The sequence below is a fragment of the Rattus norvegicus genome, chromosome 6 (assembly GCF_021556685.1).
Source record: "Rattus norvegicus strain SHRSP/BbbUtx chromosome 6, alternate assembly SHRSP_T2T, whole genome shotgun sequence".
Taxonomy (NCBI): Eukaryota; Metazoa; Chordata; class Mammalia; order Rodentia; family Muridae; genus Rattus; species Rattus norvegicus.
Window position 1 is genome coordinate 133935993 of NC_141539.1, and position 26558 is coordinate 133962550.

The 26558-nt window shown below is 50.0% G+C and overlaps 1 protein-coding gene across 8 annotated transcripts in view; it reads left to right on the plus strand.

Moving 5' to 3' along the window:
- The window catches only part of Wdr25 (WD repeat domain 25), a 132966-nt gene that overhangs the window by 78075 nt on the left and 28333 nt on the right, over positions 1–26558 (plus strand). For 6 of the 8 annotated variants that reach the window (XM_087553523.1, XM_087553521.1, XM_087553522.1 and 3 more), the window contains 2 exon segments: positions 7858–8005; positions 19093–19223. In XM_087553523.1, coding sequence (XP_087409649.1) covers positions 7858–8005; positions 19093–19223 — 279 coding nt within the window. 8 annotated transcript variants of the gene reach the window in all.

A 26558-nucleotide genomic window follows, 5' to 3' on the forward strand; every position in this document is an offset into this window, starting at 1 on the left:
GATGACACGGATAGAAACCTAGTTTAGATGTGGAGGATGGGGGCAGCACTGTCGCCAGCTGTCCTGATGGACATCCATCCGACCCTCCACATCACAGCAGCAGAGTGCGGATTCCTTTCAGGTGCACACGGGCATCAAACAGGCGGACTGGGAACTTCAGGAAGATTGAAATCATTCCCAGTTGATTTCCTCAGACAGGATTAAGGGAAAAGCCAATGATGAAGAGAGGCTTGCATTCTACCCCATCTTCACTACCGACAGAAGAAGGCAGCGCTGAGCCTCAAGGCGGACACCGCTGGAGGGCGTATTCTGAGGCGCTACAGACCAGCAAGGCTGCAGTGGCTTTGTAGCACCGAGTGCTTGGGTTTTTAGGGGAAAATTTTCAGTGGACTCAGCTTCCAATCAAACACTGGGAAAGGCCGAGCAACTGAGCCCAAATAAGTGAGGGAGGCAGAGCAGAAGGACCTAAATTAGAGGGAAAGGAAGCCACAAAGGAAGTCAGCTATTGAAAAACAAACAAACCTGCCCATTTTGTTTTTGACAAAATTAAAAAAAAAAAACCAAGATTATCATGTTTGTTGCATTTGCGACCCATGTGGGAATGTATGTGTCATGGTGCGCATGTGGCGGCCAGAGGACAACTTTCGGGCATTGTTTTCTCCTTCCACCATGGGTTCTGTGGACCCTCAGGTTATTGGGCCAGCATGACCAGCACTTTTGCCTGCTGAGCGATCTCTCTGGCCCAAACTGATAATTATCATTTGCTCTGTAGCCTAGACTGACCTTTAACTCCCAGTGATGCTCCTGTCTCAGTGTCCTCTGAGGGCAGAATTATAGGAGCCAGCTACCATGCCCAGCTCAGGAATGAATGTTGGAAACCTTAGCTAGAATCAAGAACGTAGAGAAAAGACGCAAATCACCAACATGAGAGATGATCAGAATGAACTAATTATAGATGCTGCGGGTATTAAAAGGCTACCATGGCAATGCACGATCAGCATGCACTAATGAACGCCACAGCTTAGGTGACACGCAGAATCCCCCAGAAGACCCTAATAATAAAAGCTTACCCAAGAAGAAACATATCTTATAGCTATGGAAATAATTGAATTTTTAGTTCAAACTGTTCCCACAAGGAAAACTCGAGCCCCTAATGGCTTCACTAATGAGTTCTAACAAACACCTAAGGAGAGAGAGAGAGTTCTCGTTTGCCGTGGATTGGATTACACGTATCCCCCGTCACCCTCAATTTCTCTTTTGAAGTTCTAACCTCTGGTATTTCACAACACAGCCATAGTTGGAGATTGAGTCTGTGTGGAGGTAGTCGTTGCAGAATGATGCCTGGGCTCTGGCTGTGACTGGTGTGCACACAAGGGAGGTCTGGAGGCAAGTGCACATGGAAGATGACTGACAGACTTGAAGGCAGTACTTAGGCACAAGAGAAAGCTGCCAGGCGACCCTACGGTCCCATAGCCCTCAGCAGGGGACCAGCTCCAGAACCATTCTGGCACCTGTTGTCCAAGCCACTCAGTTTGGGGGTGTTACAGCAGCTACCCTGGAACCATTTTGGAACATCAAAGCTGAGGGAGACTTCACAGCAAGTTCTCCAGACACCAAGACACGACATCATAGGAGTGAGCATCCATCCAATATCTTTGATGAACTAGCAAAGCTTTTTTGAAAAAAAAAAACCGTAATTTTAATTATTTCAAACCTTACTTTCAATGATGGTTCTTAATCTCTTTAACCTCCCTTGTAGCCCACCACCCACCAGAGGTAGTAGAAAAGAAAGGATACAGGAGAAGTGGGCCCGTTAAGAAAGGTTCTCTGGAAATTGGCAGTTTAGTTGACAGGTTAGCAGACCACGGTAGCTCGAGCCACTCACAGACAGTTCACAGATACGTCAGCAGTCCAGTTCGATGAATCTGGTTAGCGACAGTGGTGACATGACCTAGCAAAGACAGCCAGGCCTCAGCCTTCCTCAGGTTAGCAGGAGTGACCCAGAGGGACACCAGGAGAAGTTCTCTGCTGTGCCTCTCTCAGGGAAATGAAGATCAGTGAAGACTTGAGACCCTTAAGTGTTGCACAGCTTGTCATACCAACAAGCCAAGCTCTGTCTCCATCGCTTGTGGAATCCCATTTATACCCTCCAAGCACCACATGTCCTCCAAGTACCTTGCCTCAGCACGGGTTTTGCCTCAGCAACCTGAGTCCTCGGACGTGTCAGGACACTGCAGCACACCACCAGAAGTTGTTCTGGTGAGTTTCCCTCTATGGAGTCCCGACAAATGCAGCTCAGCTACACAGTATAAGGTGGACCAATACATGTGTGTCGTTAGTAAAGCATCCTTCATCAGGAGTCCTGTCACGTGCTTGCTTTAGCAGAACATCCTCTCCTGGGTCTGCTTCAGTCAAACGTTCCTTCATGAGTCTGCCTGAGCCTTTCACACCCGTGTCCAGTTTCACGTGTCCATCCAGGTGACTTTCCAGTGAAGCCTCAAGTTTCCACTTCACAGAACTTTAGCAGATCCATGCAGCTATCCACTTAGAATTTCCTGACTAGGAATGGGAGCTTGGCTTGGACATGGAGGATCAGTCAGTGCAGTGCACTTCTGGATAATGGAGCTGCAATATTAGTGATTAACTATGAAGAGAAAGCTTTAAGACCATTTCAGTAGATGGATTTTGGCAAACGTTTAACATTCATTCCTGATAATATATGTTTAAAAAAAAAAAGCAGCTTTCAGGGCAGCACAGTGACCCAGCACAGGCGAAAATACTTGCCAAGGAAGTCTGATGGTTAAGCTTGAGCCCCAGAAATCATGTTTGAGGGGAGAACCAACTGCCCAAAACCGTTCTGTGACGTCTCGTGGTGTCCATGCTCCTGTACCCACACATGCTGATCACTCGAGGGACATAACACACATGCACACTAAACATTTCATTTTTAAAAAACAACTTTGAGAAAACAGAAGAAAGGGTCTCTCAACTGATAAGGGCTTTCTGCAAAGACAGCCCCCCGCCCCCCATGCTGGAGAAAGACAGGCCGCTCTTCTCGTACGGCATGAAGCGAGGGAAAGCTCTATGCTCTTCCTCTGTCTCTTTGGCCCTGGCATGGACATCGCAACCAGTGCAAGAAAGCAGAGGAGGATGAAAAACTGTAATGCAGACAACACAGTGGGAAAAATTCCCACTGGGTTTTTATCGTGCCTTCTAGAACTAAAAAGTGAGTTAAGGGTGCAGAATGCAAGGCCAGGGTAGAAAGTGAAATTACGTTTCTACGCATTAGAATTGAACAGTCCAGACTTTAGAGATGCATCTGTAGTCACCCCACACATGGACTCATCAGGAGTCCATTTGACAAAGATGTGTAAAAGCATCACATTAATGCTCGGAGATGTGGACTGCACAGCCAGCACAGGTAGAGTTCATCTCTAAACCAGTCTGTGATTAAGGCAGGTCTGAGACTTGAAACACCCCAGGACACGCTCCTCTGGCTCCTGTGCAAAAATGGGTCCATCCTGTCCCCTCGGCAAAGGAAGACACTAGCTGTGTGGGCTCCTAGGGAGCTGTGAGCTTGGGAGTGACCTGGAGCAGTGGTTTTTGGAGAAACAGGAGCTGATAAGGCAGGAGGAAAGCAACTGAGGCTTGATCTCAAAGCAAGCATGCCACTCCTAGAAATGTGACAGTAAGTTGTTCCCAGGTGAAGATAGGGACAACTCTTATTTGATTTTCTTTTTTTGTCTTTGACAAATGTATTTGGTGGACTGTGCTTATTTCCCAGGTAACCAGAACACACAAACACCTCACACACCACACACACATACACACACACACACACACACACACACACACACACACGCTTTCATAGGGTTTCAGTACTTTGTAAGGAGATTATATTTCTCCCAAAACAAGGAACAGGACCTATAGGCTGGCTCAGTGGGTAATGATGCTTGCTGAACAAACCTAGCCACTGAGTTTGCTTTCTGGAACCCTTAGTGGACTGAGGGAATTGTCTTTCAGAGTTGTCCTCTGACCTCTACACTTGCTGTGGTAGGAATAATGATGAGTTAAATAAAATGCAAACGAAACCTGAACCAAAAGGCAAGAGTATTGCCTGAAGCGGAAGCAATAGGCTGGGCCGTCCTCAGAGACCCAAGCAGCTAGAGTGGCGGTGGCAATACTGGGGACACAGACACACAACTCTACTGTGTTTTTCTCGTCATGTTCTTGTCAAATCTGTGGCTCTGGCTGGACACACAGACCGTGTTAATAATCGTAGTTAATACATGGACTCATCTCAGAACATTCAACAAGACTGAGCCCTTAATCCGGTGGAAGGCAGTTTGGGATCTCTAATTACTTGGTTGAAAAAAGGCAGACACTCAGGGCTGTGGCAGTGTTTGGGAATTAATCTTTAAAGCCTGACAGTGAACATTCAATTCAATTAGGAAGAACAATTGGCAAAGAATCCTCTCGCCTTCACCCTTGATAGCAAGCTGGGACTGACTGGTCGTCCTCGACTCTGCTCCTCCGTGTCATCAGACAGGTGTGCAGCTGGACCTCCCAGCGGCTGTCATACTGTGTACCAGCTGTGTGTCTCCTCAGACCCAGGCCCATGCAGGACACCCCTGCTCAAGAAGCCTAGCACACTGTGCTGCCCTTTCGGCCCAGGCATCATTGAGTCTAAGCTTTCTTCTGCCTTGTTCCTTTCCCCCTCCCGTGCTCCCTGCTCTCCCTGTCTGCTCCTCATCCCTCCCTGGCTCCTTCTATTCCACTCTGTCCTTTTCTTTTCCCTCCTCACTAACTCAGCATCTTACTGCACATAATGAAAGGTTTAGAAGTAAGTCTGCCTTCTACCCTAAAGTGTGAGGGCAGGGGCTCGACTGGTCCTCCCTTTTCATGAGCTGCTGCTTTCGCTTGGAGAGCGCTGGCCTTGCCTTCCAGCTTGCTTCTCCTAGAGCTGGCCATTCCCCTTGATGCTCAGGCCTGAGGCCTAAGCAGTCCTAGTTTCTCCGTTCTCTTTACTTGTTTTACTCCAAGGGGTCCCTGTTGCTTCTGACTCCCGTATAGACCTCTTCTTTACTGCTGCTCCCTCTTCTAGAATTCCCACAGGAGACTCCACTCGCTCTCCCTGTATCTTCTTTCTGTGGGGCAGTTAAAGGGTCCTGTAGACTGGAGCTAGGAGACCTTGGACACTTCCTCAGGGGAGCCTGGACACTCTACTGCCCACAGAATGCTCTCTGGCCACATCCCATCTTGCTACACAGTCTTGGCTCTTGCACTCTCAGGCCACCCTGTGGATCTTTTCTCTTGACCCTAGAGCTCCCTTCCTTGGTGACCTTGAAACTTCAGCCTTAGTACCTGGGACGATGTTTTGCTGGCTTGTGTAGGGCCTGTCTTTCTGACCGTCAACTCTCCAAAGGCAAGAGTTGGTTCTGGCAGCTTCCCAAGAACAGTGCCTGGCCTGCTAGCAAGCACTTGATGTTTGTCGAATGAATAAGAGATTTATGGGGGAAAGCATTTGGATATGGTTGCTTCAGAGTCACCTTTCCCTCCCCTTCTGCTTCTCTCACCTGCCAATCACTCTCTCAAAGGAAGTCCTGAGCAGCAGGTCACAGCTCCTGGCCATCCTCAAGGTGATAGGCATCCTAAGCCCAGTTGCTTGTTTGTTTGTTTTCCTTTAGGGTCTACAAATGCATGAATAAACAACACGACGTTTCTTGTGTGTGCTTAAAAACAACAAAACACAAAACCAAGAACAGCACGGTGGCAGGGCGGTAGTGGCGCACGCCTTTAGTTCCAGCTCTCAGGAGGCAGGGGCAGGAGGAGCTCTGTGATTTCAGGGCCACCATGGTCTACAGAACTAGTTCTAGGACTGCCAGGGTGACACAGAGAAACCCTGTCTTGAAAAACCAAAACCCAAACAAGCCAAACCAAACCAAAAAAAACCCCAAACCCAAAAAATTCAAAACTCACCAAATATGGTAAAATAGAGCAAACTTTACCTCTGTAGCCAGGTATAGCTCATAGCTGTTGGGCAGCCGGCTTTCTGTTCCTCCCTGTGGTGCTGACTACTCAGGGAGTACCAAGGAGGAACCCCTCCAGAGTTCTTGTCTCTGGCCTGGCCCACTGTCAACACTTCCATTGGGGCTCCTCTGTGCTGTAGCCACTGTCAGGAAGCCCCATTTAAGAGGCACAGCCTGTGTATGAGGGCTGCAGCTTGTTCCTACTCTCATCTGTCTGTGAACAAGTGGGCTCCCTTCACTCTCTCTCCATATGAAGAAAGGCAAGGCTTCCTTGTGCCCCCAGGACCAGAAGCTGGGGTTTATTCTCAGCAGCAACATTGCTAGTTCTACACAGGTTCCTGGGAGTCACCAAGCTGCAGTCCATCATGGCCGCCCTAGCTTACCTTCCTGCCGGCAGTGCAGGGGTTCTGATGTCTCTGTATCCATGCTAGCACGTGGTATCTTTGTTTTGGTTTTTTATATTAGCCAGCCTAATTAGTAAGATGCTGTGGTCCTGCTTCTTAGAAAATGGCATCATACTTTGTAAATGCAGCTTGTCCTGTGTACTCAGCGTTGGCCTCTTACTAACTGTGTGAACCCTGCAGTTTCACTGGCTGTCAGTTTTCTATTAACATTGCTCTTGTACATAACTCTGCAGAAGCAGCCACTGTCTGCGCTCTGCTGCTCTGCCTGAGTCTTCACTCTGCTGGCCGATCTTGTGGCTGCTCCTCCTCTGTTTTTTTCTGTGGTTTTAAACAGAACCTCTGCTGCTTCTTAATTCTTTCAGTTTGAGACTGAGCTTCTAACTGCTGCTATGGAAGAAAGGAAGGGGGGGGGTGTCCCTGCGTTCTGTGAAGGCTTCTCTTGACCTTTTGTTTGCTTAATTAGACATTTACATATTCACAGGGAACCTCTCCTAGCTCTGGCTGCATTTTGAGAGCCTTCAGGCTCTGCAGGCAGGGTTAGTTCACCTTCATTAGGAGTTGCACAGGGAGCAGGTTTGTGGAAGTGCGAGGGCGTGCTTGTTTGGGCTTTTCTCTTACTAAGGAAAAGGAAGCCTGCTTAGCTAGTACCAGGGAATCTTGTTTCAGAGCCCCACTTCTGCAAGCCCCAGCCAGCACATCCAGCTTCTGCTGCATGTGCTGAGGAACTGACCCCACTTTTCCTATCTGTGGTGGTGCCTTTGTTTCCAGATGAAGGGGAGACTGAGGCCCAGAGATGTGGATCCACTGGGTCTGTCACATGACCAGCAAGATGCAGTGTCAAGGAGAGGTGCTTACAGTGTGTCCTCTCTACCCTGCGGTGTTGAGCAGGACCAGAGCTGCATGAACCAGGCCTGCCAGCTGTGGCACTGTAGCTCTGTGCCTGAACTTGTAAGCCACTTGCAGAGTCGTCTGTGTACCGGACATCCTCCTAGGAGCCTCATGCCCTTGGGAGCCAGGACAAAGTGGGAGGAAGCCTCTCCTAAGAAGAGGTACAACGGCTCCTTGTGCTCTCCAGGTCTCAGTCATCAAGAGATCCCTTGACAATGGCCTGGCTGTGTGCTCTTTCCACTCTAGGACAGGGAGCTAACTGTAGGAGCAGGGCTGCAACATGGCCCTGGTTAGCAGGTAGGAACAGACGTGAAGGCCGAGTGGAGACAGGAAATGCTATTTCTTAGCCCTGGAGAAGGGACACCTGTGCATTGCTGTGAAGAAGAGACTCTAGCTGCTATTTGGACATGGAATAGTAGGAACCCTACTCCCCCGGGAGCCCTTTCCTGAAGGTCTTCCTCACAGTGTCTGGGGAGCTCCTTCCTGAAGGCCTTCATTATGGTGTCTGGTGCTGCCTGTCTTTGTTTCCCTTGCAGGTGTGGAATGCTGTGGACTCGGGGCACTGCCTGCAGACCTACTCTGTGCACAGTGAGGCAGTAAGGGCTGCACGGTGGTCTCCCTGTGGCCGGCGCATCCTCAGTGGCGGCTTTGACTTTGCCCTGCACCTAACAGACCTCGAAACAGGTGTGTCCTGGTATCTTAACTGTCCCAGGTCAGCTGGCAGCCCCCTCACTGGGGAAGCCTCTCCAGAGGGTCCTGACTGCAAACGACCCCTGGTGATGGTGTGGCAGGGGCCTCACAACGGACTCATTTCCCCAACTGGCATGCAGATCATTTGCCAGAGGCACCACAGCTGTCTACAGAGCATTGGAATCAGTCCTGTGCCAGTCAGCGAAGGACAGAGCCAAGGTTGTCTCAGCACCAAGCTGTAGGGCCGGATAAAGTGGCAGCTTTTTAATCAACTTGTGCAGTGTAATTGGGACCAAAATATCACGGTGTCCTTTAGTTGCCATCAGTTTAGAGTCCCTGTCAATCCGTTCAGTGGAACCGAGTTTCATAGGGAACTGAGTGTTGAGAGGGGCTCTTCCCAGTGTAACACTGACAGGCACCTGGGCAAGGGGGTCATGTGGGCATATCCTCAGGAGCCCTCCATCAGGCAGGGAGGGAAGAGAAGCCAGCTAAAGGAGCTTTCCTGGGCAGGTTGTAGGCATCAGTCTTGGGTTGGCCCATTCACTGACAGCAAGGAGGACAGCAAGGGGACCATTGGACATGGGGTCTAACCCACACTGCTGAGCTCAGAGCAGGCTTCCTGGACTTTTTACATGACCTTTGGAATTGTCATCATTGCTGTCAGCAGCAGTGGGTGTTATTTTCTAGGTGAGAAGAGGTCCAATGCCTGACAAGTTAGAGGGCCATGGCATTAGGCAGGTAATGACAAGCCTGGGGTGGTAGAGGATCATGGTCCTGTTTGTGTTACAGCTGGGAGGGCCTGGAACTGCAGCTGGTATCATGTGACATGTGGCTCAGTGAAGGGGAGACTGGGTGCTGTCCCTTCAGGTTTGGTGGACCATGGAGGGCAGCATGCTGGCAGGGCTCCAAGGGTCTCTCATGTGCAGGGTAGCTAGAGAGAGGCGTGGTCCTACTTTTGAGAGCTGCCATCCTATAGGGAGTGATGGAAGGCGCCTCATCCTCGTCTGTGTGGGCGCTAATGTATTGAAGAGTTCTTTCTGTTACATTACTTTGTTACTTACGATACACCTAGTGTGTAAGACCTGTGTTGGGTATGCAGGATGTTTTTTGTCCCCAGAGAGGACAGAGTTGATGGGTTGTTGAGAGCTAGCCCGGCCTCAAGGAAGGCCTCTGACCCCTAGATATGGCCTCTCTTGAGGAGTGAGGATAGCTGACAGTTTCTGTCTATGTCCTGGCAAGTGTATGTCCTCAAGGGTGTGGCTATCTTGGTGGTCTCTTTGTCCATTGCTTGAACAGAGCTGGCTCACATCCGTGTAATTGGACAGCTGAGGCTGGCCTCTGCTGGGTCCTCCTATCCCGAATAATGAAGCTCCCAAGGGCTGCCAAGGTGGGCACCCATATGTCTGCACACCTGTCTCTGGCCCCATGTTTTGCTAGGACCACTCTTGGCATGAGTGCAGCCTGCGATGGCCTTTGTCCGGCTCTGACTAGTCTCGCTCTTTCTCTTCCCCAAGTCTGGTCTTCCATTTCCTTCCTCTGCCTCTCCCGCCCCTGGTCATTTGGCTTTTTCATTTCAATCTAATTAGAGCGCCCTGCCAGGAGAAGGCAGCGCAGGGCGTTCTCTCTGCAGTGCTTTGGGAATTAGTCACTCGGTGCCCATTGTCATTAATGGGAATTTGGCGCCAAGGCCATTTATCCTGGTGTCCTCAATCAATACAGTTAAAAATCTGTGGGTTCTAAAATGTCAATACCCGGCCTGAAATATGGAGGGCCAGCACCATTTTATCTCGTTAATTTATAGTTCTGACGGGCTGTTGGCTTACGGAACAGCCATGAATCAACACTTAATCAAATCTGCTCACAGATTAATTATTTTTGGCGCTCCTGTTTCCGTCTGCAATCTCCCTAACGAACGTCTCTGCTACATTAGGCACAGGCGGCCTCAGGGAACACTGGCAGACACCACCCAGGCCCTGAGTGTCATTGGCTTTGTGCGTGACCTGTCCTGCATACCAATCAGCTAGTCATCTCCGTAGAGTCCCTCTGGAGCTTGCTCAGCTCTGAAGCCTCCTCTCGCAGATGTCAGCCCCTCGAGTTGCACCTCTTAGTGGTGGGTGGTAGCTCCTCTTGGCACCGGGATGGCATCCACCTTCCCTACCTGGGGTCTGAGGTGGGCGTGTAGACCCACAGTGTAGCCCTCTGAAGAGCTCTAGGAAGTCATGACGAGGGCCATCTGCCCTTCTCTCTGGGATGCTCATTGTCCTGACTGTGTCCTTTTGTGTCCATGTCCCTGTGCCCAGAGTTGGGTCATGGTGGGTGAAAAGGATTGGCCAGAGGGAGCTGCACACTAAAGGGCCACTTCTTTCCTGAGAAGTGTTTTCAGCTCCATCCTGATTACAGCTGATAACACACACACACACACACACACACACACACACACACACACACACACACACACACACACACACGGAGTGGGTAGGTAGGTCTGCTGTCCAAGTCTTTGCTGTAACTCTGCTGTGCCATTTGCCACGAGGCCTGTATTGAGCTGACATAGATAAATGTATTAGGCCCTTTGCTTGGGTGACATGCTTAGTCCCCCCCACTTGCCTCGGAGAACACTATCTCTGTCTCCATGTTTTTGATGCAACAATTGAGGCTTCGAATGTTTGGTGACTTCCTTGAGGTCGCCCAGCTGTTGGTTGGCTTGGGCTTATGGGGCTGACAAAGGTATCCTGTCAACACATGGACTAGTATGCCCTCCTCACACCCCTCCCTGCCCTGGACGGACTACCTTGGCCTCACTTTCGGGCAGGATGCTTGGCCTTCTTCAGGCAGTGGCTCAGCATCTGCAGAAGAGAGGCCCTGGGGGGATCGAGCGCCTGCAGGGTCTTGCCTGACCCCTCTGATTAAGTGGCCAGCTGGAGGATGCTTCTTGAGCTGTTGACAGCTGTGCTCCAGTCAGAACAGGGTCAGCCCTGACAGCTCCAGAGCTCTCGGCATAGGAAGAGTGAAAAGTGTCCAAATGAAGGCCGTGGAGAAGAGGCTTTAGAGGAGAAGCCCTGCAAGAAGGCTGTGTCAGGCTAAGCCTCTGAAGTGCCACTAGCTCCCACTGGTGCTTAACGTCAGTGCTGTGCCACAGCCAGGGCCTCTGTAGGTCTCGAAGCTCTGCGGCACACTCAGGTCTCCCCAGTACACTTCAGGAGGACCTTTAGTGCCCCTGAAAACAGAAAGGAAACTGCGCTGGCTGTTACAGGCCCCATGGATAGGCTTGCTTTCAGACTGGCGATTGTGTCTATTTCCCACTGTAGGCCCAGTTATACTGCTGGTGTGTCTAGCTTGAATCGATGATGGTCCCTGGCCTTTGACCAGTGACTAGCTGTCCACCCATACCTTTGTTAGCCATGTCAGAAGACCCTTCCTCTAACCCCCTTCTGCATGTGTCTGCCATCTGTGACCCCTTCTCCTGATAACTCAGCACCCTTTCCTTTCACTGGCTCCTGTCTAGGGAAGGCCTCGTCTTCCTAGACCAGTCTCGCCCATAGCTAGGACACTTGTGCCAGCCCTCCTTATGAAGAAGGTGACACCCAGGCCCTGACATGGTTTTATTGATTGAAATGGGCTTACAGTTGCTGTGTTTCTCCTCTGTGTAGGCAGCAGCCATCAATGAACAACTGGTCCTGCTTAGGTTAGGCCCTGTTTGTTGACTGGCCCTGGATCTGAACTCAGTCAGGCCATGTTTGCTGTTAGTATGGTGGCTTATGTGTCTCAACAAAGCTGCTTACAGCCAAACACAGCTGGTTTGCAAGCTAACTTCCCACCTCCTAATTTTAAGAAATTCAGTTTTGTCCAGATAGATAATTGGAAGTGGCTGGGCTTGGAAGGAAAAGGATGGTGGCAGCTGGCAGCTCCCACAGCCACCATCCACGTGGCCCTACTGTCTGTCTGGTCTAGGACTTGCTCCCACAGCCACCGTCCATGTAACCCTAACTGTGTGTCTGATCCAGGACTTGCCCCTGCTTTTGCTTTGGCCCTACTATCTGTCTGGTCCAGGGCTTGCTCCTGCTTTTGCTGTGTCTACTGTCACAGCCACCTCTGAAGGGCAGTTTTGAGCATGGCTTTGCAGTAAGGAAAAGTAGGTAAGCCTACCCAGCCCTCAGCCTACATCCTGCCTGGCCTCTGCCCACTTGCCAACATGGCCCCTGCTCCTGCTACACAGAGGTTGATTCGAAGTTAGCAAGCTTCTTTTCTTGTTAACTTTGAGTCAGAATGGTTAAATTTACAGCTGGCTGAATACTTCCCAGAGGATGGTGTAACGATATTGATTTTAGCGAAATGAGTCATACGCCTGCTGCCTGGGAACATAGGCTCACTTACACGGGCCAACAACACAAGCTTTCCCTGTCAACATTTTCCCTACACGTTCCTGAGTCTGTGGCTAGGAACAAAGAGCTACGGAGAAGGAAAGGTCACGAGACACTGGCAGATCTGGAGGTGGGATGCAGACAGAGGGATTTTGGGGTCAGTCAAGCCAGCCAGTGTCTGTGTGGCTGGCCATAGGGCCAGATGTCCTCTCCCTCACCAGACTCCCTTTCCACAGCTCTGAGATGCAGATTAGTTCCTGCCATTACCCAGGATTGCTGTGTGACAAGTGCAGGATCCAGACAGACCTGCAGGACAGACTTACTGTACATGATGGTTCCCCTTCCCACTGGTGACCTCAGAGTAACTTAGCCAAGGTGAGCTCCGTGCAGTGGGCATGGACGTCCCTTCTGTTTTGTAAGGACCAGTACTTGGTCCTTGATCTGAAATGCCATTGATGAGCCAGGGATGGTTTGGGAGCCAGACATGCTGAATGAAAATGAAGGGTCTCCGGGTCCTGTAGCCTGCCCGACCACAGGGTCCCCTGAGGCAGCATTAGGCTGGCAGATGAGGTTTCCCTGGCTACATGAGTCACTGCCTCAGGGAAGCTTGACTTCTCCCCCAACTTAAGAAAGGAAGAGGCCCGGCTCCGAGGAGTTGCCTGCCCAGGGTCACCAAGCACCTCAGTGGTCCCGGATGGTGGAGCTGTGGAAGTGACATCGTGTGGAGAGCAAGCTCTGGGCTCCTGTGGAATCCTTGACCGTGACGTTGCTTTAAGGATGCTTTTACTCTAGGGCTGCGGGTTGAACTTGGAGCCTCAGATTCATAAGCGAGTGCTCTGCACTGACCCCTTCGGCCCAGAAACATATTTCCTATTTGTATCATTATTGATCCGAAAAGGAGAAGAAGCAATTTTTCTTAACTCCGAGAAGATCCAAACAGTTTTTATATGGGTTGAGCTCATTATAACCAGATCAATACAGCCAAGTGCCAATGGATTACATATTTTAAAGCTCAATTTCCTATAAGCCTGCAGTGAATAAACAGGCTTTCCTATAACAAGCAGACTAGCAAGATAGTCCCAAGGGGAAAGAAAGGTCTGTTACAGCTAGCCCAAGTGCTGAAGAAGCCCCGCCCAGGGGAGAACTGATGGACAGGGCACCATCTGGGAGAGGGGACAGAGTGCCACAGATTCCAGGAGAAAGACCTGCACCTCAAGAGTGGTTAGTGATCTCGGTCAAGCTTCTCCTTGCTGATTCTCTCCCAGCCTTTCTGCAAGTCTCCTCAGCAAAGGCAGAAGCCAGCTCAGGCCTGCCTCACATGAAAGCTGTCGTCAGTCTCCTAAGGTCCCACTGTTAGAACCCAGCCTCCTTGGCTTTAGCTTTTTAATTTAACCACAGATGACTCCAATAAGTCAGGGTTTAATTTTTCAAACAATTATGGCTCTCCTCGGTTGCTTCCTCTGGAGTGCTTCACATAGTACTGAACGATCGGTCCTCCCGACTGCATGACGCAGCAGTGAAGGACCAACGACAGTTCCATCACAGGCAACAGAGCCGGTCCAGGACCTGGGCCTCTCTGGCTCTCAGCTTATCTCTCACCCTGTCTCCAACACACAGCCAGGTGACAGTAGCTGTGATGCTGAGTTCTGAACTGAAGCCTTTAGCAGAATGGTTTCCCCTAGTGTCTCCCATTAGCTACCTGTTAGCTTATTAAGAATCTTTTAGCTTTGGGCCCTTTAACAAGAAAGATAGCAAAGTCCCAGCTCTTAGGAGTAGGAAATGCTCTCCACAGCCTCTTTCTAAGTGGAAAATTTTAGCCTTTCAAAGACAGATTTTCAGCATCTTTAGGAGTTGAGGGAGATGTTTTTCTTCTTACTTCAATCATCTCCTTCCAGCAGCTCAGTGCCCCTCCCCGAACCTCCCCATCCCCCCCCCTGTCTTCAGCAAGGTTGTGTCACCCACCCTTTAACAAGCATCTTGTCATTTCAAAATGAAGAGCATGGCTGGTCCACACTGTGTTCCACAGACCCAGGAAAGCATCTGCTCCCCACAGGGCGAGCTTTCCTTTGCTTTGGGTCTGAGGATGGCCAGGAAGTTTCAGATCTGGGGGCACAGAGGGGAAGAGACACTCTTCCCATTCTCTTCGGTGGGTCATTTGCTCCCTGCGTGTCACTGGATGTCTGATCCCTGCCTGTAGCCTAAGGGTATGAAAGAGGTTCTGGAGAGATGGCTCAGTGGGTAGTGCCTGCCTCTCCAGCATGAGAACCTGACTTGGGACACCCAGCACCCATGTAAAAGCCAGGAGAGGCAGTCCCTGCCTTAACCCCACCCCTGAGGAGGCAGGGACAGGCAGGTGTCTGAACTCGATGGCTAGTGAGTTGATGGGCTCCAGGTTCTCAAAGAGTAGGTAGAGGAAGACACAGAGCATCAGCCTTTGGCCTCCGTTCTCTGCATATGCAAACGTGCACTCACCAAAGGGCGGGGAGAAAAGCTTGGGCTGTTGTAAAAAAGAAGAATAAACTGGAGAGAAAGCTCATTCCCAGTTAGATTAGCTCACTGCAGTGTTTGTTTGAGGTGTGGTGACCTAACAAGGCACCCAGTCCACTAGGGTCCCTGAGCAACAACAGGACGCAAAGCAAAACCAGAGCTGCGGCTTTAAAAGGCCGTCTCCCTTTCTCTACAGCCCAGCTTCTAACTCTGTGATCACAGCTCAACAGGGTCACGTAACCGAATGTGGGGCTGCGAAACATTCAGCAGCTGTCAAGGGCTTCTGAGTGTGCAGTGACCAAAGATTAATTCAAGCTCAAAGGCGTAATGGATCCAAGATGTTTCTTGCAGCGCTCACCCATATTGCATTTCATGGCTTCCCTGCAGCCTCAGTCTGAGCAACATCATGGGCGTTGTGCACTATGCCTGCCATTAGGCAGTGGCAACATCAACGAGACCCACCCTGGTGCCTCAGCTCAGGCACAAGGTTGTGTGACGAAGTGCAGTGCTGACCCCATGTGCAAAAAGTTTTGTGCTCTTGCTGAAAAGTAACAGCCCCATTCAGGGAGCTAAGGACTTTTAGTATTTTATATCCCTCTCCATGCAGATATCAAGTCAGGAATCTTTGGGCTGTACTGTGTTAGCGTTTGACTTTAAAGTTACTCTTAAAATCAGATCCAGCAAAAACAATGAAGTTTGGCCTGGGACAGAGTTTCCCTCAGTTTCTGAAATAGCTGTAGATACACTTCTGCTATTCTTAAAAATGGATCCATACAAAGTGGCATGTCTTTGAAAGTATAGTATATCCTGTGTATCAAATATAATTATTGTTTCTTTTTGTTGTTTATTTTTTGAGTTAGGGCCTCATTCTGTTGCCTAGGCTGGTCTGAAACTCACTGTGTGACCCAGGCTGTCCCGAGTCCTGGAAGATTTACTTCTTCATGTAAAATTAAAAAAGTAACCCATCTCATTAATGCAAATTTGCTCTCATCTTTAGCAAATAGTAAAATTATATATATATATATATATCAAAGAATTGTTTTAAAGTTGTTTTTAAAGATTACTGTGAGCAAATATTTGGTCCTGGCACCTACTGTATATCCCTATATCCCTGAGGTTGCATGAGGATACCTTGGATGAAAAGGAGCAGTGAATGACAAAGGTTGGCAAACCCTCCTCTCAAGATTTTGTTTTGTGTCAGCTCACTGATTCAGCTAGCGTGGCTGGCCAGGGAACCCCAAGGGAACCCCTACGTTTCCATCTCCCCCTCACCCCCGCACCAGGATTACACGAATGTGCCACCATTCTGAACTTTTTATATGTGGGTGTTGGAGACACAAACTCAAATCCTAGGTCTTATATGGTAAACTTTATACTTTACATACTGAGACACCTCCTGGACCCTCCTCAACATTTAAAATTAATAACTATTATTTTTCACTCTAGAGAGGGTGTTTTGAAAGTCTTTTTTGTTTTGTTTTGTTTTTCTGTGCTGGCATTTGAGCCAACCACCCTGGGCGTAGTAAACACAAGTTTACTGCAGAGCTATGCCTTGGTACCTGAAACTGGGTCTATTTATTTATTTTTTTGGTGTTGCCAAAAAATGACTACAGTGTCATCGACTGAAGACTGTAGGTTGGGGGTGGGAAGTTTAGCTCAGTGGTAGCCATGCTCGTTAGCACATTCGTGGCTCTGAGTTCAGTTTCTAGCACCAAAAGAACCCATTAAAACCAAAGCAACTCCTGGCCACGGCCCAACCTGTGGGGTCAGTGCTCTTCTGACCTGGTTTAAAACCTGTTAAATGAGCACTTCAAGTGGCTTTGCGCTGAGTTGCAGAAGCGTGGGGTTATAGTAGTGACACCTGGTTGCTGTGGGGTCTCCTATTTGCCAGAGAGAATGGGTTCTAAGTCCTTTGTGTCACTGGACAGTGAACAGCAGCCTGCGTCCCCTGGGTCACAGGCGGTCTCTGCCTTTACATAAGAGAAGGCATATGCGGCCCTGTTGCACTTCCGTGTTTCCTAGGAAGTTGCTGTGCCCTCGGGCTGGCAGTGCAGCTCGGCAGGTAAAGCTTCTGCTGCCAAGGCCGAAGAACAGGGACCTGAATGGCTGAAGGGTACACCCGACACCCACAGGCTGTCTGCCCACTGACCTCTGTGTGGACACACACTTTCACCCATAGGAATTAAAAAATGTTTTTAAAAAGTCACTTGATGCTCTCAATACATGGCATATTAAGGTGCATTTTAAGTCGGCTGTTTATTTTGCCTCACTCTGTAAGATATCCTGTTTTTGGTATTTTAAAATATGCTGATAATGGGATTGGAGTGTTTGCCCAGTGGTTAAAAGTACACTATGTTCTTTCAGAGGACCAGCACCCATGTAGGATCTATAACTCCAGCTACGGGGAACTCAACTCCTTCTTCTGGCCTAGGCTGGTTCCTGCACACACACGGCATACACTCAAACAAGCACACAGAGAGATACACAATTAAAAAAGAAGAAGTCTTTAAAACCCATGTTGACGCTGTCCTGGTGCACCGATGCGTTTTGTCACTCACACAAACCACTTCAGGGCGGTAATACCTGCTTAGGTCCTGGATGGGGATGGGTAGGCTTCAGGACAGCGTCTCTGGCCATTGGATCTGTCCCTCTCCAATGTCACAGGCATTGGATCTGTGACTCTCATAAGCCATGATTGATAGTTTTCATTTTCTTACCAGACAAGCTGGAGCTGGTCGAGTTCTTACTCGGTGTATGGGGTCAGCAGACAGAGGAGGCCATCGGGGAGTGCTTCCCGCCCAGAAGGAGCAAACACAGCCTTCTAGGGCTCCGATGCAAACACACTGGTCTGACATTTCACCCCTGTCTTTGCCACCAGCTCTGTGCTTGTAGGTGCATGCATCTGTACGGGTGCATGGAAGCTGGTGGCCAAGCTGGTGCGTCTCTCACTGGGAGTAGCTGATGCTGTCAGACAGGCAGGCCTTCGGGATCTGCTGTCCCCACTTCTCTCCCTCATGGGTATTGGGGTTGCAAACAAGCATCTCCAAAACCATGTTTTTAAATGGGTTTTGCGATTAAACTCAGGTCCTCAGGCTTCTGTGGCAAGTGCTTTACTGACTGTCACCGTCCAGTTCCTTGGCTGTCAGCTTCTGTGTTCTGCCCTGCCACTACCCTGGTTCAGTGGAGGAACCCTGGTAGCCAAAGGCAGCTGAGATTCCCCTTTTGGCTGAGGAAGCCCTTATACTGTCTCTGAGGGAAACATGCCTCCTCCATGTTTCTGGCAGGTGCTGTCCCTGGTGCGTAAACCTGGCCCCTAGTGACGTGTCAGGAGACAAAACCAGACTCTTCCCTGTGAGGTGCCTCTCAAAGCTAGTCTGATTTCTTGCTGCAAGTTTGGGCACATGAAGTATGACAGATAAGAGTCCCATCAGTGCTGTAGGATGTACAAGTCATACCAGGCAGTGGGGGGAGTGCTGGCTTTAACTGTTCTTGAATGATGGACACTTCTGAAGTTTCTATTGCTTGCCTCTAGGAAGCCATAGTGACAGCTGTTTTCCACACCATATGTGTCTGTATGGCGGATAGTTACCACAGTGTGCACGGGGACTTGACAACTGTCTTCGATGATATGAAAAATGGCCAGGCCTGTCTCAAGTCCTGCAGAGCTAGTGAGACCCCAGTGAGCAACACCTGATACCCACTCAGTGGCTGGGCTGCTGTGCGGGCCGCTGCCATTTGTGGCCCAGCATGTCAGGTCACCCACACCTGCTGCACTCTGTAACAAATCTGTCTTCAATTTTAAAAGGATTGGAAGACCGATCCTGAAATAAATGCCAACCAACTCTGTGTTTAGATTTTAGACTCCTGGGTAAACAATCTCCTGGATTACCCACGCAGCCTGAGGAAACTCTCTGAACCTCCCTGAGCCTGTTCTCAGCCACGTGGGGGTTAGTTGGTGTATGGTTTAAATGAGATAATACAAACAACTCTCACGGAATGTGGGGCAGGTAGAGTTCTAGGATCAGCTGCCTGGATTAGCCTTGGGTCTTGTTGGATTTGACAGGAAATAGTAGTGAGCTGCCATCCCTACTGTGTTTCTAGGGGGGTCTATACTGGACCACGTAGAGTCCTACAAACCGTATGAACTGTGTGCAGAGCTGTGTGAACATTCCCCCTTTAAAATGCTTGCGATGTGAATATTTTCTCACTTTTTCTTATCTGTCTGTGTTGCAGGAACCCAAGTGTTTAGTGGTCACAGTGACTTCAGAGTCACCACCTTGAAATTTCATCCAAAAGACCACAACGTCTTTTTATGTGGCGGCTTCAGCTCTGAAATCAAAGCCTGGGACATGAGGACTGGCAAGGTGACACTCTTCTTCTCAGGCTGTCCTTTCATGCATGGGGAGTATGTGCATGCGTGTGCGTGCGTGTGTGTGTGCACGTGAGTGTGTGCATGTGTGTGTGTGTGTGAGTGTGTGTGTGTGCGTGAGTGTGTGTGTGTGAGTGTGTGTGTGTGTGCGTGAGTGCGTGCGTGTGTGTGTGTGTGCGCGTGAGTGTGTGCGTGCGTGTGTGCATGCGTGCGTGCTCGAGTGGGCCGATAGGACAGAGATCAACCTTGAGTTTTGAGACGTATCTCACTGGGACCTGGGCCCTGCCGATTAGGGGCGGCTGGCCAGTCAGGTAGATTCAGTGATCTACTTGTCCCTGCCTCCCTGGCAGTCAGTGTGCCATCTCATGCCACTACCTCTGACCTATGACATGGGTTCTGGAGATTGAGTTAAGGGATTTGTGTGGATTTGTTAGACTGACTAAGCCGTGCACTCAGTGCCAGCTGGGCCAGCCTTTCTCTGAGAGAATTTTCCTTCATAAGGTCAATACCTAGGGACAAGTCAGCACCTGTGTATCCCAGGCAGGACAGGTCGGGCCTCATCTGTAGTAAGGGCTAAGCCTCGGTTTTAGAGAGTAATTGTGAGTTGTCACACATTAAAGCATTCCAGCGCATTTGTATGCAGAGTGTCCCCAGGGAGAGTTGTTGAGTACCTACTGTGTGTGGAAAATGAGTCTGCCTGGACTTCTCCAGAAGATAGACGCTCTGGTGCAGAGAACATTCTGTGCGTGCACGTGTGCACGTGGCGAGCAGCACGGTGCTTTCAGCTTGTCACCACAGGGCTTCCTGGAAGAGGTGTTGGCCAGAGGCTCTTTCACTTCTTCTTGGGCAGGCAGAGGCACTCCTGGGCCCTGTTCTGCTTGCATGGACACTGATAGGGAGGAAGAGGCTCAGGGCAGCAGAAGGGGACTGGTGTCGTTGGGTCTGCAGTGCTAGGGGACAACCCAAAGGCATTTATGCCATCTGGGGAGACTGCACATGCCTCAGAGTTTCCACAGCCCACACCCATGCTGTGCCCCAGGCTAGCACTCCAGGAAGGTGGCGCAGACTGTGGAAGGATCATGGGCTTCTGAGCAGAACCTCCAGAGACCCTCGCTTCAGCATACTCGATGGGTCTCTTCCTTGAGACACTTTCTAAATGACAGCATAGAGCCCAACACTCTGCTTTTGCAAAAGAAGCTTTTTGCAAAAATAAATAAATCAATAGACACAGTGGAATTTTTGAAAGCACTACATTTTCTGTCTAGGACACAAATACACAATAAGTAGAAGGAAACATTTGATCATGGTTTGTAAGTGAAAAACTTGTAGTCAGGTATGGTGACACACACTTTAATCCCAGTACTCAGGAAGCAGAGGCAGGTGGACCTCTGAATTCAAGACTAGCCTGGTGTACAGAGTGAGGTCCAGGACAGCCAGGGCTACACAGAGAAACCCTGTCCTGGGAAAAAAACAAAAAACAAAAACCCAAACAAAACAGGAACCTTGTAAGCAGCCCCTTGGCATGGGACCACCACATGGCTCTTCTGTGAAGGTACACTCTGTGTTTTTAGCCTCAAAGTTTAAACACGTAAGAAATTACTCACTATGGATGCCATCTGATTTAAGAGTTTGTTGAAAATACCAGCTTTCCTCCCGGGGCAGACGCCAGCTGACAGTTCTGGGGAGAAGCAATTAGAAGCAGATGTTGCTGTCGCTGCTACCGGCACGTTTGCAAGTCTCTCCCAAGCTAATAACGTGGGTGAAGGGATCTGGGCACTGTTTGTTTGCACTTCCTCTTTACCAACAGTCCTCCCACACGGGGTCACACGGAGTGGGGCGCTCTGGTTCTGTTTGCATCAGCTGGGCTCAGGGGACAACACTTTCCTGTTTTGACAGCGCTGCTGATTGCCCCACCTGCAGAGGCTCTGTCCCTGGTGCTGAAGTCTGCAGACGACCAGGCTGGCTTCAGACTCACAGTGTGGCCCTTTTCTGACTGCCAGGCAGGGTTGCAGTGGGCACCACAGGTGGAAGCCGAGGGACACGAGCCTTGGCTCACAGTCAAGCTGAGATTGCCTGTGTCACCTCCCAGGGAAGGAGTGCTTGTGGGATAGCAATGCGTCTTCTTATGCCGGGCAGTTCAGGGGAGGGGCCGGTTAGCCAGACAGAGGGACTGGGTGATGTTTGCGTGTTCGGCTTCCACTGCTACCCAGCACCTCCTGGTTCCCTTTTTTAACAAAGAGGTTGCTCTTACTTGTGTTTCCACACTCTTGAATCTGTGCTGCTGCTGCTGCTGCTGTTGTCGTTGTTCTATTGGAGTTCATAAGGGTTTTACTTAAGGTCAGGTTTCAGTGATGTCCCTTTGGCTTCGTGTGTCTTGCTCACTTGTTCCTGCCTTAGTCCCTGTGCCCAGAACAGCATCCGGTAGGTTTCTACAGAGAAGGAATCAGACAAAGGGACTTCGTTAGCTCACCTATTATTTTGTAAATAACGTTTTATTTGAACACAGCCATACCCATTTATTTATGTCCCTTGTGTGGCTACTTTTGTGCTACGGTGACAGAGTTGATCCTACAAGCGCAGTCTGCGGAGCCTCAAATCCATACTGAGTGTAGAGAGACCTGGCTCTGATAACTGTTGAGAATGGTCTTTGTGACCCTCCCCACCCCCGTCCCTGGCCCTGCTCTATGCATTCTCGCAGACACTACTTACTCAGAGGACTTTTTTTTCCCCAGATGGTTCTCTAGCCAGCAAAGTTTGGGTCATTTTTCTTGTTTTCTCTCAGTGGACAATTAAGGTCTGCTTTGTCATGCAGTCCACAGTAGTGGCATCTTTGTTCCCAGAGCTTTTCCACTTAAGATTTAGGTCCTAAGCTCAAGTCTAATAACCCAAATTCTGAGTCAGAGTAAGCCAAGGCTTTTCAGGCAGGAGTGGGCTTCTGTCCTCAGGCTAAAGGTCTCAAGCCCATCCTCACTGGACCACTGTAGGTCAGCAGCGTCACACAATGGCTTCAGGCACAGGGTCTGATGGACGCTGGACATACAACTTTGAAGTTCCCTGCTAGCCAGTAGACTTTCTGAATCCTTAAACTCAGCAAACCGTCAAACGTTGGGATTCTGACTCCATCTGGCCCCGCCCAGTTCCTGATGGGAAGTGGGCTGCTTGGCTTTCTTCTTCCTTTTCTTGTCTTATCTCTCCACCATGGCTTACTGACTGGGGTCTATCTCATTATGGCAAAGTGCCTGGCTTTGCTTCTGGCATCTGAGGGATCTAGGTTGGCCGGATGCTGCTGGGGCCACATTCTGTGACTACTTCCTTCTGGCTTCTGCTCTGAGAGGTGAGTTGTCTGGAACTCAGGTGTCCTTAGTCTAACCTTCACGTGGGTGCCTCTCTCTCCAGGGCCAGGGGCTGGAGCTTCGGGAGACTCAGGTTCACACGCAGCTCCTTCTGAGGCAGAACAGGCAGACCTGCTGGGATGCAGTCCCCATCAGTGTGGCAGAAGGAAGCAAGGAGGATGTGGGCAGAATAGGGTTCTGAAGTTTGCCCCATGGAGGAGAGACACAACCTCTTGGGATGTAGATTTTGCCTTCTGTGGTGGGGAGGGTTCTGCAAGTCAGCAGGCTCTAGAGGATGCAGCAGGAGAATGAGACCTTTGAGAAACTAGTCTGGAAGGGCCTCTGACCCCCTTGGTCCTTGACTTCTCTCATGTGAGCACCATGGGCCTTCTTGTCAGTGTGTCTGTACCACCCGTGACCTTTCTTGGTGTCTGTGGCAGCTTCTGACCTCCTTATGCACCCATTGGCTTCCTCATTCCCAGGTCCAGCCCTCTCTGCTCCTCTGCACTTCATCCTCCAAGTAGCCTGAACCAGAGCAGGCATCCAGGGCCATGCGGCCCAGTTAGTGGTTGCTCTGGGGTCTGTGTGGAGGACGAGGCCTCTTCCACAATGGGATGTGAAGACACTTAGCAGTTAGGAATGATGCTGGATGAGCACTAGGGGGAACCTGTATGGGGTGGAAGCCACAGAGTTGACAGAAAAACAAGACATAGACCCATCTCTCTGGGCCCACCACACTGTCCCATGATACTACTCACCTTCAGGGTCATTCTGGTTTGAGGCAAAAGTTAGAAAAAGCAACTCCTCCCCTCCCAAATTTATTTCTATAAGATTTGTTAAGACAGTCCCAGCGGAAGCCTGGAAGTATATCCTGTACTTTGTCTTTTTGCAAGGATGGATGATGGAACCCCTGCCTCAGGAAGCTGCCGCACAGACAAGGCAGTCCTGGGTGGGAACTAGAACAGCCTGGAGAATCTAGGACGAGTGCCTCCCAGATCTAAGGCAGCTGCATTCTGGCCCAGTTCCTTTCCCTTCCTGTGCACTGATGCTGGGCAGAGGGGGCTGAGCGCTTTTGCATCTCACTCCTGCTCTCCTGAGAAAAGCAGCCATGATGCATTCAGACTTGCTGTCTCTGCTGCAGGCCCCGCTGCTCCTCTGAACCCCGGACTCCCACCCACTGCGGGGTCCTCCCGATAGCATCCGCTCTGATGCCAGCTCACTTGCTCGGCATACCCAGTGCTGCTTTGACTCGGGTCATCAGCATTCCATGCTTGTTCTACATTCTCTCTTTGTTACATGTTTAAAGGGACATTCTGACTTCTTGAATTGGCTTCTTGACCCCCTTCTGGAGCCATTCGCGAGGTCCCTTGTGGCACGTGCCCTAACATAAGGTGATAGTCGCTCTTGGCCTTGAGGACCTCCAGTCTGGCTTTTGTCATCATGGCCCTTTTCCAGGAGAAGGGAGCCTTGCCCGAGGCAGGGATTGGCCTCTTTGAGCTGCTGTATTCCTAGAAACTACCATTATGCTAAGAACATAGTAGGTTCTGGGGGAGAAAAACTTACAGCAGTGACTAACAACTCTAATCAAGACTGATGGAGAGATCCTGAGTAGTTAACCTGTCCCGCCACTGGCATGCAGACGGAGGCACAATCCGTTGATCGCATTGTGGCCTCTGCTGGGGTGGCCTGCCCCAGGTGGAGCTTCCTCCCTAGGTAGGGGTGGCCTGAGTGGGGGGCTGCACTGCTCCACCTTGTCCAATGGGTGGAAGCGTCTGGAAGCTGCCTGCTTTCCTGTCCTGACTGGGTGCCCGACGTGGAGGGGTCTGAAAACTCCAGTGACCACAGCCTTGAGCTTTAGTGTGGGGGCTGGTCAGACGCCTGAGTGGGAGTGTCCGAGTTTCTCAGGCCTGTGTCTCCCCGTGGCAGCCGTTGGAGACTCGGCTTCGCCCACGCAGTGCTCCCTGCCATCAGTTCTGGTGACACTGTGGGCAGGCTGCTTATTTGCCCTAATGAGGTTTTGATTACTTCCCATTCGTCTCTTTCATCTGTTTTATATTAAAACGCCTTTCTGTCCGGACCCTTTGTCCTCTGCAGTTCTTACTAAGCTTTCCTGTAAACTTTTCAATGTAGATAAGACTGGGAGACCCGCAGAGCTAGACATGTGGGAAGAGGGAGGTATGGGGTAGGCCTCTGGGTGTGCTCTGCCCTTCCCAGGACCCCACCTGTCTGGTGGAGATGGGTGAGGGTCACCCCTCACACCCCTGTCACCCACCCTGCTTTATACCTCCTCTGTCCTAGTCGGCCCGGGAGGGGAGCTGTACCATCTCCAGTGCAGCCTCAGGCCGGGAAGCCTTACCCTGAACCCCTGCAAGGGTAAGCCTGCTGCCTGCCATCTAGAGAGGAAGCTCACCTGACAGGTCAGCTCTCAAGGCAGAGGCAGGCAGCCACGGAGGGTCAGATCTGAAGCCGGGTGTTAACCTTCTCTAGTGCAGGAAGGGGAAGCATTTCCTCTGCTGACATCACACGTGTTTACTGAGCTCTCACCAGATACCAGGTGTCGTCCTGGGGCCTGGCCTAACACACCAGTTGGACCATCCGTTCTCAGGGATTCAGTCTACAGAACAAAGCCCACTACTGAAGGCAGGGTCTGTGTCTTAGGTGTCTCATGCCATGTTGGACCTTGGGCAGAGGAGGACAGAACCCCCAAGACCTGCCGCCCCAACTTCTCCAGAGCCTTTCCTTGGGTGAGCTTATGGTAAGAGACTGTGGGAGCCCAGAGGTCATTAGCACCCACCCACTGGGAAACTCTAGTATGCGGTACAGCGTCCATAGACGGGGCTCTTTAGACACGCGATGATTCTGTAAGTATCCTGTGTATAGATCTCTGACTTGTGTATCTTCTAACAAGACATTTTGCCACTGGGGAAAACTCTATGATGTGTCCAAAGTTTCTCTGAAGTTCCTAAAAAATTTTAATTTTAAATATAGATTCTCTTCTTTTACTTGACTTTCTTTCCATGACTAACAGTGTCCAGAACTCACCAGCTTGATGTCCAACTTATTTTTATTTTATCAAAGGATACATTAAATACTTGATAATCTTTTGGAGACAGGTTTATTCAGTTACCATCCAACTCACTTCTTTATAGTGCTAGTACTGTGGTTTTGGTGTGTTTCTAGCACACGGTGGCCACCACCTCAGTCAGTTGTGAACATTTTCATCACTTGTAAAAGGAGCCCTGCGCCTGTAGCAGCCTGGCCTCTGTCGCCGAACTTTGCAACCCTGGGCTGACGCCTGTCTCTAGCTGTCAGTTATGAGCCCTGTTGAGCTCAGTAGTGTTCTTATTGATTTCCTCCTTGCTGGACCTATTTCTTTTTCATTTGTTCAGTTTTTTATTTTTCTTTTTAAAGAGACATGATCTCACTCCATAGCCCATGCTGGCTGGCCTTGAACTTACAACAATCCTGTCTCCACTCTGCAATGCTGCGATCGCACCTGTACTCATCTTCATGGGTCTGTGCTTTTGTGAAGGAAGAGTTGACAGCCTCAGCTGTGACTTGGCTTCACCTCTCTCAGGCTGCCGCAGGCCTGTCAGTTTGCAGCCTTATGCATTTTGATACTTTGATACTTTCTTACTAGTTGCTTACATGGGAAGGCTTACTGCGCATGCTTAGAGATCAAGGCTCTCTGTGTTCCGAAATACTTGGCTTTCCCTGATCATCTTCCTAAGATGGGGCTTCTGCTTTCTTTTGATTATTGTGAGATACTTTTTCTAGTTTGTTTGAAACTTGGCCTCTACTGCTTGAGCTCACTCTGTAGCTACTCTTGAATTCCTGATCCTCCTGCCTCAGGGTTACCAGCTGTGCCACCAAACCTGCCTCCTCTTGTTTCAGCTGAGCATTTGTAGTTCTGTTTGCTCCTCTCTCAGCACACTGGTTTACTTCTTACTGGTGATGGTTGCTGTGGAACTTGCTGCATTAGCTAATTCAAGTCCACT